The 15,473-nt window shown below is 45.3% G+C and overlaps 1 protein-coding gene across 1 annotated transcript in view; it reads left to right on the forward strand.

The window, feature by feature from the left end:
* The window catches only part of BCO1 (beta-carotene oxygenase 1), a 39,916-nt gene extending 33,857 nt beyond the window's left edge, over positions 1-6,059 (forward strand). The window contains 3 exon segments of the mRNA XM_039227240.1: positions 1,914-2,008; positions 3,019-3,130; positions 5,830-6,059. Coding sequence (XP_039083171.1) covers positions 1,914-2,008; positions 3,019-3,130; positions 5,830-6,059 — 437 coding nt within the window.
* The last annotated feature ends 9,414 nt before the right edge of the window (positions 6,060-15,473 follow it).

Genomic DNA, 15,473 nt, shown 5'->3' on the forward strand with positions numbered 1-15,473 from the left:
TCACGGTTCGTGGGTTCGAGCCCCGCGTCGGGCTCTGTGCTGACAGCTCAGAGCCTGGAGCCTGTTTCAGATTCTGTGTCTCCCTCTCTCTCTGACTCTCCCCTGCTTTCTCGCTTGCTCGCTCGCTTACATTCTCTTTCACTCTCTCACTCTCTCTCTCAGAAATAAATAAAACACTAAAATATATTTGTAGTTTTACAAAATGCAAACCATACCATCTAGGATATTCAGAAGTGGCTTCTTCCACTTAAAGAATATAGCCTGAGGGGCGCCTGGGTGGCTTAGTCGGTTAAGCGTCCGACTTTCGCTTAGGTCATGATCTCGCGGTTCGTGGGTTCGAGCCCCGCGTCGGGCTCTGTGCTGACTGCTGGCTCAGAGCCTGGAGCCTGTTTCAGTCTGTGACTCCCTCTCTCTCTGACCCTCCCTTGCTCATGGTCTCTCTCTCTCTCTCTCTCCTAGAAATTAAAAAAAAAAAAAAAAAAAAAACTTTAAAGAATATAGCCTGAGAACTTCCCTACATCCTGAAGATTCTTCAAGCGCATGGCTTCAATAGCCTCACAGAATTCGCAGGGATGAATCACATTTTACTTAACCAAGTGCCTTAGGCTGGTCATTTACAGGGCGGAGGTTGGGGGTAGGGGGTGCAGTCCCAGACCAGGTTTGAGGCCCAGGAACACCATGGGAAGTCTCAGACCTACTCTGGGGCCAACTGTGGGCATCTTTTTCTGCTTTCTGTATGTGGGTGGTCCCTCCTCACATTCACCTGGACATCTGTTGGAACTTTCCTTACTCATCTGTGGGACGGGACATCTTCCCTCCTCACCCAGCATGCAGGGTCAGGAGAGCCTAACTGATGCTCCCTGCCTGCTCCCTCTTTTCTCAGACCTTGTATTTCCACCAGCAGTTGGCTCTAGCTGCCTGGAGTATTTCATACAAAGGAGACTTTCATTCCAGCACTTAAACTTAGAGATTCAAGGGCTCCTGGTGGCTGTTAGTTAAGTGACTTCAGCTCAGGTCATGATCTCATGGTTTGTGCGTTCAGGCCCTGCATCAGGCTCTGTGCTGACAGCTCAGCTGACTGCTTTGGATTCGGTGTCTCCCTCTCTCTGTCCCACCCCCACTCACACTCTGTCTGTCTGTCTCTCTCAAAAATAAATTAAATTAAACTTAAGAGATTCAGTTTGACATAGCAGGCATGTATGTATGCATGTACATGGATAAAATTTCCCGGTCTTTTTGATAATAAGTACAACAAAAAGTTCATGTAACGAGAAACCCACAGGTATACACTATAAAACATAAATCATAAGGAAGTTCTAACCGCAGCAATGCTTCTGAACCTTTTCTCTTCATTTGTAACATAGTGGAGATAATTCTATAGGCAACCTTTTGCACTTTATCCTATGATATGGACACTTTCCCGTATTATTAAAATTCCTTGTAAACACTGGTTTTATATATGTTATCATATGAATTCACCAGATTTATTTAACTGTTCCCCATTGATACTCCTTTCCATGGTTGGGCGGTTGGTCTACACCCCCACACACGTGCATGCACACATTAGTATTTTTTTTTTTTTGAAGAGCTTTAAAAAATGCAGTGGCCTCTGATTTTAATCATGCAATTCTCTTTGATTTCTATCTTGGATAATTAACGATACTTATATACTTAAAAAACTAGGTCTATCTTACCTTGCTCCTGAACCTTCTAATAGAGCAGGGTAATTATCAGAGGTTCCCTCCCCCTGCCCTGCTGCCAGCCTTGACCTAATCCAGGGCCTGAAGCAAGTTCAGGGAACCTGGATAGGGAGCTTTTTTTTTTTTTTGGAAAGGACGCCCGACCTGGCATGAAGGGTGGGTGCTCCCAGCCCGCGGCAATGGGGGCTTCGTCAGCCGTGTCACTCTCCCCAGGCTTGGAGCTGCCTCGGATCAATTATGCTCACAACGGGAAGCCCTACCGCTATGTCTTCGCGGCCGAAGTTCAGTGGAGTCCCATCCCAACCAAGGTACCAGTCCCTGTGTGACGTGGGCTGGCGCTCCCAACAATGATAGCGTCCACCTAAGCTCTAGGATCTCAGACTGAGTGACCTTGATCAGAAAAGGGAGGTCATTTAGGGGGCAGCAGGCAGATCAGAGAGTGAGGTCAGTTTGGGACAGAATACAGAGAAAGCATTGATAGGCCAGCCAGGATGGGGAGCCATACCTGATGGGCCGAAGCTCGGGGAAAGAGGTCACGGCTGTGGCTCATCCACTGATTTCTCTATTTAGCAAGTTTACTGAGCACCAAGCATGTGCTACACCGTGTAGGCACTGAGGATATGGAAGTGAACAGGGGAGCCCCAGTCCCTGCCTTCAAGGGACTCACCCTCTTGAGCAGAGGGCTGAAACTTGGAGCATTCATTTTGTTTTTTTAAACTACAATTTGTTGAACAATTACTGTATTCTAGGGGCTATACTATGTGTTGGACAGATGTCACTTGTCTTTAATATCTTCATTTTTTATAATAAAATGGAATACCTTTTTTAGAAAAATGCAAACAGTGAAAAAACATACAAAGCAAACAATTAAGGTTCACACACAAATACACACACACACCCCTAGCCACTCCCCACTTACCCCACACCCAAAGGGAAAACAGGTCTGTTAGAGATTAAGAGAAGTCCAGGGACTTGCACTTTTAAAACAATAAAACGTTCATAGTGTCCTTTAAATGTTTGCATTGAATACACTAGTTTATTTAACACACACAAAAGTTGCAATGTAGTACCAAATTTTAAAAGAATTCAGTGTATAGTGTTAGCTATGGTGTGGTAAGAGGATCTCTGCTTACAGGTGGAGGAAGAAGCCAGCTGCTTTCATTTCTGCATTCATACAGACCCCAGATAGATGACGTTTGGGGTCTCCACTGGCGGGGCTTACTCCCCCATGTCTGTGGGCATTGATGCCATGTGTTCGCAGAGGATGAGCAGCCTCTCTAACAAGTCACTCACATGTCTCTCCTCTTTGGATGTACAGATCCTGAAATATGATGTTCTCACAAAGTCAACCTTAAAATGGGGACAGGAGCACTGCTGGCCAGCAGAACCGCTGTTCATCCCCATGCCGGGTGCCAAGGACGAGGATGACGGTAAGACTCCAGGAAGGGGAGCCCCCGCTTGCTGCATTCTGCTCGTGATCACCCCCCAGTCAGAGACGTCGTTTGGAGGCAATGACCCTCCCTCCACACACCCCACGTCACACTGCTGGTGGAGGGAGGCTTTGAAGCCCAGGTCGGTCTGAGTCCAAAGCTGTGAATTAGGGAGTCCCTCAGAACACCCTCACTGCTGACACCAACTGCAAGTTCACTGGGCTTCGATAGGATTCACAGAACACGCTGAAAACTGTTAACAGTTGTGGTTTATCACAGTGGAAGGATGCAGATTGAAAGAAAAGAGGATCATGGGACGGGATCCAGGAGAATTCCATTCATGGAGCTTCTGGTTGTCAGGAGACCATGGCCCACCCCAACTCCAACAGTATCCATGGAATATCACCGGCCAGGGCAACTCACCCAAGCCTCAGGGACAGAGTCTTGTAGAGGCTTGGTCACGTACACATGGTTGGTTGGCTATGTGGTTGATCGTTAGCCTTCAGCCCCTCTGCAGGTCAAGCTGACATCCAAATCACTTTGCTAGGATAGAGCATCAGGGCCCCAGGTAAATAAAGATATTCTTATGAGGCAGGACATCACAGAGGCTTAGAGGTCACCTCCCAGGAGGAAAGGTTAGACCTCCCTTTTGGGGACATTAAATTGTTTGCTACACAAAGCCCACTTCTTTTCCACTTGAAAATTCATTGCAATGGCTGGGACACTGTTTGTTTGTTTGTTTGAATATAATTTATGGTCAAGTTGGTTGAACAATTCTTAACCATCTCTAAGTATGCACCTTTTGCCCGGAGCACCTGTAAATGCACATTTGTGGCCCACCTCTCTTTTTATAGATTTCCACATGACCAAATGGTCCTTTTCCTCCTTGATTCTGCCTTTGCCCCAGAAATCCCTGCACACATTTCTGGGGATACTAAGGGGGGGCAACCAGAACTATGGGTGGGGCTGCCCACACCTGCAGGAGAGGGTGAGCTCCCCCACTGGGCCTGCCAGCTGCTTCCCTGAGGTGAGAAGGAGTGGTTTTCTGCCTGGGCTGTGTCTTCCTCCTAATCACGCATGGCATGGCACACAGGCAGAGGGGACCCCAAGTTGCTGTCATCTCTGAGGTGGAGGAGTGTTCATAGCACCTCGTGCTGAGGCTGGCCTCCCACTGGCTGGGCCAGTGCTTCCCCTACATTCTCTTGTGGGCAGGGAGTGGCACTGTCTTCATTCCACCAGAGGAGAGGCTGAGAAAGTGATGTAATTTACCTACAGCCACACCCCTGGTACCTACAGAGTTAGGATTTTAATCCAAGCCAATCTGACTTCAACTATGCTCAACCACCCTGAAGCCCAGGAGGCTTTGGGAGGACTCATGAACAGTTGCTGCAAGTTTATGGGCATTCTTTTATTTAATCCTACATCCCTTGAGAGTGAATACTTAGAATATTTCCATTATTTTTTTTACAAAGGGGAAGGCCGAGGCTACTAGTGTGCTGTCTTGGGCATAAAGTGAATTGGGCTCATTCAAATGCCATTGAGTGCAGCTAGTCTGAGTCTAGCTAAGTGCCATCTATTAGCCTCAATCAGCCTCGAAACTGATTCTCTATAATCAGACTTTCTTTTTATTTATTTATTTATCTCATGTTTTTGTCCCCCTCCCTGTTTATATATTATATTTGCTTCCTTTCCCTTGTATTCATCTGTTTGGTATCTTAACGTCCTCATATGAGTGAAGTCATATATTTGTCTTTCTCTGACTGACTAATTTTGCTTAGCATAATACCCTCCAGTTCCATCCACGTAGTTGGATGGCAAGATTTCATTCTTTTTGATTGCCGAGTAATACTCCGTTGTATGTATATACCACATCTTCTTTATCCGTTCATCTGCCTATGGACATTTGGGCTCTTTCCATAATTTGGCTATTGTCAGTAGTGCTGCTATAAACATTGGGGTGTGTGTGCCCCTTCAAAACAGCATACCTGTATCCCTTGGATAAGTCCCTAGTGGTGCAATTGCTGGGTCATAGGGTAGTTCTCTTTTTAATTTTCGAGGAACCTCCATACTGTTTTCCAGGGTGGCTGCACCAGTTTGCATTCCCGCCAGCAGTGCAAAAGAGATCCTCTTTCTGGGCATCCTCACCAACATCTGTTGTTGCCTGAGTTGTTAATGTTAGCCATTCTGACAGGTGTGAGGTGGTTCCTCATTGTGGTTCTATTTCCCTGATGTTGAGTGACGTTGAACATCATTTCATGTATCAGTTGGCCATCTGGATGTCTTCTTTGAAGAAGTGTCTGTTCATGTCTTTTGCCCATTTCTTCATTATGTAATCAGACTTTCTAAATAGTAGTCAAATAGCCATTCTTCAATGCACACAGTATTTTACAAAATGCTTTCATGATTCACCATGCATGAGATCATCCTAGCAGCCCTACGAGGGTAGTGAGGATTATCCTTCCTCTGAAGAGGGGCTGACTAAGGGTCCGGGAGGTAAAGGGACTGGCCGCCAGCGGGGCTGGAGCCAGACCTTCTGGTTCCTAGTTCCCCAGCCTTTCCCTCCTGCTCACACAAAATATCAAATTCGCCTTCCTTTTGTTCAAAGAGGACAGGGAGATACAGCTGAGAAACTTATCCCTCCAGCTGGAGGAAGTTCAAGTCTGCACTTTCACAAAGTGTCTCTTTTTGTTTCCCCAAAGGAATTATCTTATCGGCCATTGTGTCTACTCATCCCCAAAAGCTGCCTTTCCTGCTTGTTCTGGATGCCAAAAGTTTCACAGAACTGGCTCGTGCATCCATTGATGTAGACATGCACCTGGATCTCCACGGGCTATTCATCCCGGATGCAGAGGGGGATACAAGGGAGCAGGCCCCTTCCCAGGAGCAGCGGGACAGGGCTCCAGACTGCCCCACGGCCCCACAGACCTGAGTGGGTTGGGCCTGGGCCGAACAGCTCTGATGGCGGGCACCCACAGGATTGTGGGCTTGCTTGCTCTCTGGGAGTAGGGGAGGTCCTTCATTTCCTTTTGCACTTATTCTTCCTGAGGTGGTTTTGAGATGAACGTATAGAAATCGTGTCTTTTCTTTCATCTTATTTTGGCCATAAAATTCTTGAAAGTGGATCAAATATGTATTCATTAGCTCAAGCACTTCCAAGAAAGCCCTTTTCCTTTATTATAAAACCATGCCCAGGAATTGTATTAAATCACATAATCATCCTTCTTAGAATGAGCGACCACTGATGTGCCAGAGAAGAGACAGGTAACTATTTATCACTGCTCCTTCCTCCCACCCCTTGTTTCCCTCTTTCCAGTAGACTAGACTGTGCATCTGGGAGATCTAGATTTCTCAACCATGCCCTGTTAGTAAATCCTGTGGCCAGGAAGGCATATTGCCTTGTGGTCATTCCATGCAAGGCATGGCATAATGTAAAATAGTAAAAGTGTTAAAGTCTGTTCCATCCTTATTTAACTTTTATGTGGCTTCTTTCCTCTGAAGTTCTTCTAAGGCAATAAAATAGAGTGCAGGAGTAGACAGTCTGCAGCCATCCAGATGCCGCATTGGACAGCAGGTTGGGACAGCAGATTGGTGTGGGAATCCCCTTTGCAGGAGAGGCTTAAGGGGCTGGATGGTGACCCAACTAGCCATGGCCAACAGGCTAGAATCCAGGATGGAGGCCCAGGCCAGGGCTGGCATGAGGAGTTCTTGCCTAATGCTGAGAACCAGGGCAGGGAGCCCTGCCAGTATCTATAGGGGAAAGTAGGTTCCTTGAGCTGAATGTGCTGCCAGGGTAGACCAGGTGTTTGGGCAGAGATGGAGGCTGGGAACATGCCAAGAAGGGTCCCATGTGAGTCCTGGGAACTCCTTGGACATTGAGTCTCGCCTTTATAGTCTAGTGGGTACTTGACATAGAGACCCAAAGGCAGACTGGATAATTCCCAAGTACCCATGCCACAGGGTCAGGGGAGCTGGGATTCCACACTTATTCTGCACCTGCCTCCTTCCACAAGTCTGGATTTTTTTCAGTCACCAGTAGAGACTCAGTGACATGTGTTGAGGACAGGAAGGAATCTCTGGTGACATTGCATAGAATACCCCAGAGTGGGCAGAGCTCTGAAGGATGGTCTTGACTTTTACCCTGCAAAAACACCATGAAGCCATACTTAGCTCCCACTCAAATGTAGGGTCCATCAAGTCTGGGGGTTGGGTTTTGTTTTGGGGGTGTTTTTTGGACATTTTTATTGGAATAATTGCAGATTCATGTACAGGTCTAGGAAATAATACAAAAGAGATCACTCATGGACTTTACTCAGGTTTTCCAATGGTAACATTATAGTACAGTTAACACAACCAGGATATAACATTGATTCAGTCCATAGATCTTTTTCAGATTGCCCCAGTTTTACTTGTATTCTTCGGTGTGCGTGCTTAGTTCTATGCAATTTTACCATACGTGTAGGTTCCTGCATCCACCACCATGATCAAGGTACCAAATGGCACATCAATATAAGGATTCTGTGGGGTGCTTTCTTATCACTACACCTACCATTCACCCACCATGACCTTCCCCATCCCTAGCCCCTGGCAACCACCATTTCTAAAATTTTATCATTTAAAAACTGCTATCTCAATGGAATTACCAGTATTGACTGTTGGGGATTGACTCTTCCCTGAAGAATTGCTTAGAGATTCATCCACATTGTTCTGTGTTGGGCATGTTTTGTTCACTACTGTATCCTTGGCACCTAGGACACTTCCTGGTGCTTCACAGGCTTTCAATAAATGTTTGTTGAGTGATTGCATGAGTGAATTCCTTCAAAAACAGATTGTTGGTTGATATGTACTAACGATAAATGGATATTTTACTACTGTTCTCCTGGGAAGACGAGGAAGACGGTTCACATGGACCCCGATGACAACACACAGGCTCCTGCCCTGCCATCCCTGACCTGACCCCTCCTCTCTCTCTTTCCATGTTCGTTCCTCAAATCTCCTCCACCATCCCAGTATTTCAATCCCACCCTCAGTGCACAGATCCCATTAAACAGAAACATGTCACCTGGAGATGGTAGAATGAAGACTATCTACACTTTCTTTGGGGATCCCCATATTTCCAGCCTTCAGGAGATAGGCCGGGAGGAAATGCCAGTGTGGTGGCCTGAGACCAGTATTACTGAGGTCTGCATTCAGATAACAGGAATGGAAAAGAGTTGACAGATGTGATAGTCACTCACCTACTCATTGTTCTACTTCAGGTACTTGAGAAGAGGGTGGAATTAAAAAGTGCTTCCCCACCCCCACTCTGCTCTGTTCCAGTTGCCAAACAGTATCCAGACCTACTCACGAAAAAGGGTGCAGTTCTGCGGGGAAGTAAAATATGTCCGTGGTTTGTTTACCTTGTTCAAGATGACAGGTGAGATACCAGACTGGTGAGGATGGCTGGCTCACCAAATCTTTTTTCCCCCAGTTCCAGAAACATCAAAGACCGATGCCAGGATACCTGATTTATCTTGATCCTTAACTCCATCATGTTTTATACACAGGCCAGGGTAATTAGCTCAAAATGTCACAGAAGCTAAGACGCATGCGCCTTTCTTGAAGGCACCACAAGACGGTCCGTCTAATCCTCCGAGCCTTCCTTGTTATGCTTTGTGTGGGTGTAACACATGACCAGGAAGTTCTACAGGAACAATCAATCACTCAGATTTGTTTGTTGCTTTCATAAAGCCACAGCATTTCACAAGTGCCCTGAGATGTGTCAGGTACTGCGTAAGCCCTCAAATGTTTGCTGACCCACTGACTTTTTCATTCAAAGTTCTAATTTGATTCCAACTCAAGAATAAGCTGGATGTCTACTTGGACAAATCAACTCACGAAAAATATTAGTACTTTTGAATAACATCCTCATTACTGGTTCACACTCCCTTCCTCCCGACCAAAGTTCCCGAACGTGGGGCTGACTCCATTAAGAAGAGTTCCTGGTCCAGGTTAAGCACAAAGACCTTTGATCACTTCTTCAGTTGTTTAAAGACTGGGTGGTTTTTAAATGGCCAAGAGAAGTCCTTCCCTTGGCAAATCAGGACATGCAGAAGAGTCATTACCACCTTCCTCATCATCCAACACTGATGAGCCCTGTGGCCTCTACCTCAACTTCCTTCTAGGTGTTTTTAGCTCAGCCGCCAGGTGCAGACACAAACACAGTCGGCTGTACCAGCTGCTGGACCACATCAGGAAACAGTCTCTTGAGGTCAAGCACCGGCATAGAGGCTGAGGATTTTCTTGGACAACACAAGCAGAGAGAGATGTGGAGGCGCCATGTTTGGACAGGGTGGGGGATGAGCCAGCCTTCTCTCCTCTTGGTGATAAGGCAAAGCTTCTCAGAGCCAAGTACCTTCAGGAGCTGAGTGCTGTCCTTGCAGGCTGAGGGTGCAGCGCAGGCAAAGGATTTGGAGATGGGTGAACAAAGCACGCGGAGAGTGAATTCCCCAAGAAAGAGCAGTTGAAAGAGTGAGAGAATTAGGAGAACATTTTTCTCTGATTATAAAAGTCACATATGTTCATCATGGAACACCTGGTTACATTGAAGAAGAAATGAGAAAGACACCCGTAGTCCCACTATCAAAGGAAAACCCCTGAAGTCATTCTGCTATAGTTTTGTTTTTCAGTATTTAAAATATTTTTGTACAGGGGGGGCTGGGTGGCTCAGTTGGTTAAGCATCCAGCTTCAGCTCAGATCATGATCTTGCCATTTTTGAGTTCGAGCCCCACATCAGGCCCTGTGCTGACAGTTCAGAGCCTGGAGCCAGCTTCAGATTCTGTGTCTCCCTGTCTGTCTCTGCCCCTCCCCCACTTGTGCTCTGTCTCTCTCTATCTCTCAAATATAAATAAATGTTAAAAAAATTAAAATAGTTTTGTCCACAAATTATATAGTGGCAGTCAGTTTATAACCTGTCTACCAGTTTATAACCTGCTTCTTTCACTTAACATATGATACAAGTATTTTCTCAAACTACAAAATTCTTCTTTTTTTAAAGTTCATTTTTTTATTTTGAGAGAGAGAGCATGTGCACATGAGTGGGGGAGGAGCAGAGAGAGAGGGAGAGAGAGAATCCCAAGAAGGCTCTCCACTGGCAACACAGAGCCATCATGACCTGAGCTGAAATGGAGAGTCAGATGCTTAACCAACTGAGCCACCCAGGTGCCCCAAACTATTAAATTCTTCTAATGGGAGCACATTATTTCAACTTTGGGACATGGCATGATGTACACTATCCTACCACTGGACATTTAGGTTGTTTCCGATTTTAGACTAGTAGAAATAATGCCAGATCGGTGACTTTGCACAAGTGTTTCCAGAGTTCACCCCTCTCCTCTGCTCTGGACTCAAATGCTTGTTAATGATATGTTCTTTGGCTAGATTCCCAACTTGGTATTTCTGAGCCAAAGAGTAGAAAAACAAGGTTTTGGGTGTTCTTTGTAAGGCCTAAGGTTTTGGTTTGATTCACAGGAAACTGAGCAGCCATTATACAATGTGAGAGGCTCACACGGTCAAAGTGACTGTAGGGCTGAGAACTGTGGATTTCTCAGGAAATAGGGAAAATGGGGTACTTGGTAATATAACTCTCACCCAAATCCTCCCTTCTTCCTTTTCCCTATTCTGTCTTCTCCATATCTTTGCATTCTGTATAGATACTTGGTCTATTTCAGGTGTATATTCACTTCACTCACTCACTCATTTATTCATTCGTTCAGCGACAGCCAAGCCTATGTTGGTATTTAATGGTGGGCAACCGTCCTCAGGGAACATACAGAGCATTGAAGGACACAATATCAGAAGCAAGCCAACACACTTCAGTGGAATGGCGCTAAGAAAAGGGAACACCCTCGGGAGCACCCAGTGCTGCCTTGAAATCCCTACTCATCCCTGGTTTGGCTGATACAGGAAGCACAGCAGCAGGCAACTAGGGGAAATGGGTGATCCAGATAAAGAAATAGCCCTGTGCTTAGGACTGGAATCAGAAAAGAACTTGGAGAATTTAGAAAAAAAAACTTGAACCGTGGAGTAGAAGGTGGGCAGAAAAGACAAGTTTTCAGCCAGATCCCCAATTCATCTGTACTGAGGTAAGAAATGGAGAAATCTCCAGTGGCCTCTTCAAGGACAATCGGTCATTCTTCTTAATAATTCTTTTTTGAGATCTCATCCATATACCATAAAATTCACTCAGTGAAAGTATACAGCTCAATGGTTTTTAGTGTATTCAGTGCTGTGTAACCATCACCACTAATTTTAGAACATTTTCATCACTCCAAAAAGAAACCCTGTCCCCATTAGCTGTCACTCCTCCTTCTGCACCCCTACCCCCAATTCTAGGCAACCACAAGTCTACTTTCTATCTCCGTGGATCTCCCCGTTCCAGACATTTCACATAAATTGAATCACACAATGTATGAGGGGTTTGTGATGGACTTCTTTCACTCAGCATAATGTTTTCAAGGTTTGTTTATGCTGTTGCCTGAATCAACACTTCATTTCTTTTGTGGCCAAATAATGTTCCATTGTATGAATAGACCACATTTTGTCTACCCATTCATCAGGTGACAGACATCTGGGTTGTTTCCTCTCTTTGGCTGTCGTGAATAATGCTGCTGTGAATGGACATTCATGGACCAGTTTTTATGTGGACCTACGTTTTCATTCCTCTTACATATATTCCTAGGAGCGAAACTGGTCTGTCATAGGATAACTCTACATTTGACATTTGGAGAGGAACTGCCAAGCTGCTTTTCAAAGTGGCTGCACCATTTTACTTTCCACCAGGAATATATGAGCATTTCAGTATGTCCGCATCCTTCCTAATTCGTTATGGTCTGATGTTTTTATTTTAGCCATTCTAGATACAACGATGTGGTATCTCCTGATTTCGATTTGCATTTCCCTAAAAACTAATGATGTTGGACATTCTTCCATGTGCTTATTGGCCATCAATATATCTTCTTTGGGGAACTACCTACTCAAATCTCTTGCCATTTTCAAACTGGGGTATTTGTCTTTTTATCGTCGAGTTGTAAGGGTTCTTTATATATTGTAGACGTAAATCATTTATCAAATAGGTGATTTGCAATGTCTTCTCCCATTTTGTGGTTAGTCTTTATTTTCTTGATGGTGTCCTTTGAGGTACAAAAGCTTTAAGATTTTGATGAAGTCCAATTTACAGAAGTTTTCTTCTGCTTTTGTTGTCATATCCAAGAAATCATACAAACCATGGTCACAAAGATCTACTCCTGTTTGCTCCTGTGAATTTTATGGCTTTAGCACTTACATTTAGGTCTATGATCCATTTTGAGTGAATTTTTGCAGACAGTGTGATACATATGGATAACCAGTTGTCCCAACATATCCTTTTCCTCCATCATTCCCAAGAAGATGTTTCCTTCAACCAGCAAGATGGAACTGTAGGGCAGCTCTCTGGTGATCCCAGCAAGGCTTTGGTTCAGAAACAAGGAAGCCAAGATGGAAGGCTCAGTCAGTGGTTCCCATGGCTCCTCTGTGATGGAGATTTAATACCTTCCTCCATTTCATCACTGGGTCTTGGCAAAGTTCCAGGTAAGTCCAACATAGGTTTGCTCAATTCACGGTCATATGCTCTGGTGGGATTTTCTAGTATTTTCTTTCTTAAAGTACATCCACTGTGTTCCAGAAAGCTGAGGGTGACTGGTCTTCCTGGAGATCCTAGCCCATCCCAGGAGGAAACAGAGGTGGGGGGCAGCTTTGAGGCTAGTGAAAAGCATGAGTTCCCTGGTTTTGTCTTCAGTCTGCCATTTGGGTTGAGCAAGCTAGAGGCTTGGCCTAGTTCAAGGTTTGTCAAATTACCATCGGAATGAACAAGGGAGGAACAGTGATGTTTACATCACTCGTGGGTCTTCTCTGTTAAGGGCAGGAACTGAGTTTTCCTATTACAGCAACAACAACTGTATAACAACAGCTGACCTGTACTGACTACTCATGCTGTGCCAAGTGCTGAGCTTAAGCACTGCAGGTGCTGGGTCTCATATAATCCTCATAATACCCCTGAGGTAGAGCCTGGTGCCATTCCCATGTTATGGATGAGAAAACTGAGTCTCAGGACAGTTAAGTGACTTGCCTAACATCACACAGATGGTTCCTGAGACCCTGAAGTCCAACTTCTTGACCACTACTTTTATTGCCTGAATCTTACTCGCTTCTCTACCTTTGGGGCTTAGTACAGTGTCTGGGACAAAGAAGATGCTTAATACAAGGAATAGCACAATGATGAGCAGAGGGGCGTGTTTGACCTTCTAGCGTTCTGCAAAATTTACGTGTTTATTACAGTTATTGGTATTTGTCCATCTTCCTCACTGGGATGTGAGCTCTAGGATTACTTCAGGGCAAAGGCTTTTTTGTTTGTTTATATTTTTTAATGTTTATTTATTTTTGAGAGACAGAGCACGAGTGGGGGAAGGGCAGAGAGAGAGAGAAGGAGACACAGAATCCGAAGCCCGCTTCAGGCTCCAAGCTGTCAGCAAAGAGCCTGACACAGGGCTTGAACTCACGAAGCGCAAGACCATGACCTGGGCCGAAGTTGGACGCTTAACCAACTGAGCCACCCAGGTGCCCCTTGTCTTTTTTTCTAAGTTTATTTATTTATTTTGAGAGAGTATGTGCATGAGCATGAGCTAGGGGGGGGCAGAGAGGGAGAGAGAGAAGAAGAGGGAGAGGGGGAGAGAGAGAGAGAGAGAGAGAGAATCCCAAGCAGAAACCAATGTGGGGATCAAATTCACGATCCTTGAGATCATGACCAGTGCCAGAATCAAGAGTCAAGTGCTTAACCAACTGAGCCACCCAAGTGCCCCATGGACTTTTCGGTTTTAGCCTCACATGTGTCCTAGGGTCTAGAGCAGTGCCGGTCACATACAAGTTTTCAGTACATGAGTGTTGAATGAACATATGACCTGGATGGCCTGACCGAATTTCTCTCAGCTGTGAGTCTGGTTCTTTATCTTTTATGGTTGATCATGGCTTTCATAACAATGAAGGCATTGACTGTAGTGAGGCCAATTGATTCCAGGCAACCTAGGTATTATCCTGTTCACGGTCCCCACCCCATTCCATTAACACACTGATCTCTAAAACACACATAACCTCAATTCTTATCTCTGCCATACTTGTGAAAGTCTGGGAGGGCAGTGAATGGTTTGACTTTGGATATTTACTGAAAGATAAACATTTGAGAATTCGGATGTTGTAGAGATGGAAGGGTAAATTGACCCTGGCTAAAGTCACCAAGGTTTGTTATATTGTTATACTGTTTCTACTAGCTGGCCTGGAAGTAATGAGTTTGTGACTGTTGCAGTTGGTCAGCCTCAAGAGGTTGACTGTAGAAAGCTCTTGAGCACTGGGGGAGGGGGGGCGGGGGCATGGTGGAGGGGCTTTGGGTGTACATGAGCTTCCTGAAACTGCATGTGAACTTCTGCATGTCTGTATGTTCTTAAGGAGAGTAGAGGCCATTGCTTGTATCAGCTTCTCAACAGGGAGAGTGGAGAGTTTCTGCACTGCCCCAGCTAGGAAGGTTCTGTGATTCTGGGACTCACAACACAGGGCTCAAGTGAACAGGCTGTACACAGATCAGGGAGGAGAGGCATGCCCCCTTCCCACCACCCCTACCCCTTGCCAGGGCCCCCAGCTAGTGTGTTAAAGATGCTGAAGCAGGCACTGGTTCAGATCTCAAGTTGATCGGTCTCATTTTTTTTTTTTTTTTCAAGGCTCTGGGCATTTCTGGAGGCCTCAGTTGTTCTCCTAGGTAAAATTGGGACTGCTCTACTTTCTTTGATTTTTGTGTGAAAGTTCTTCAAGGGTACAACATGCTACAGAATTGCATAGTATTTAAAAAATTTTTTTGAGACAGAGCACAAGCCAAGGAGAGGCAGACACAGAATCTGAAATAGGCTCCAGGCTCTGAGCCGGCAGTCAGCACAGAGCCCGACGCAGGGCTCGAACCCATGAACCGCGAGATCATGACCTAAGCGAAAGTCGGACGCTTAACCGACTAAGCCACCCAGGCACCCCTAGAATCACATAGTATTAATGATAAAGAAAATATGTGCCTTTTTTTGTTACGTGGCAACAGACTGGCTTGCTGCCTACTCCATTCATCTGTTCCTCTATTCATCCATCCATCCGTCCATCCATCCATCCCTCCCATAAGTATTGACTTCCTCACAACATTCATAAAAGCTACTGTGTATGCGACAAAAGCTCTATATAAAACACTAATCCTCATTTTAAAAAAAATCATGAATGAACTGAGGTTCAGAGAGCTCAGGT

The sequence above is a fragment of the Hyaena hyaena genome, unplaced genomic scaffold (genome assembly GCF_003009895.1).
Source record: "Hyaena hyaena isolate Hyena2069 unplaced genomic scaffold, ASM300989v1 scaffold_1, whole genome shotgun sequence".
NCBI lineage: Eukaryota > Metazoa > Chordata > Mammalia > Carnivora > Hyaenidae > Hyaena > Hyaena hyaena.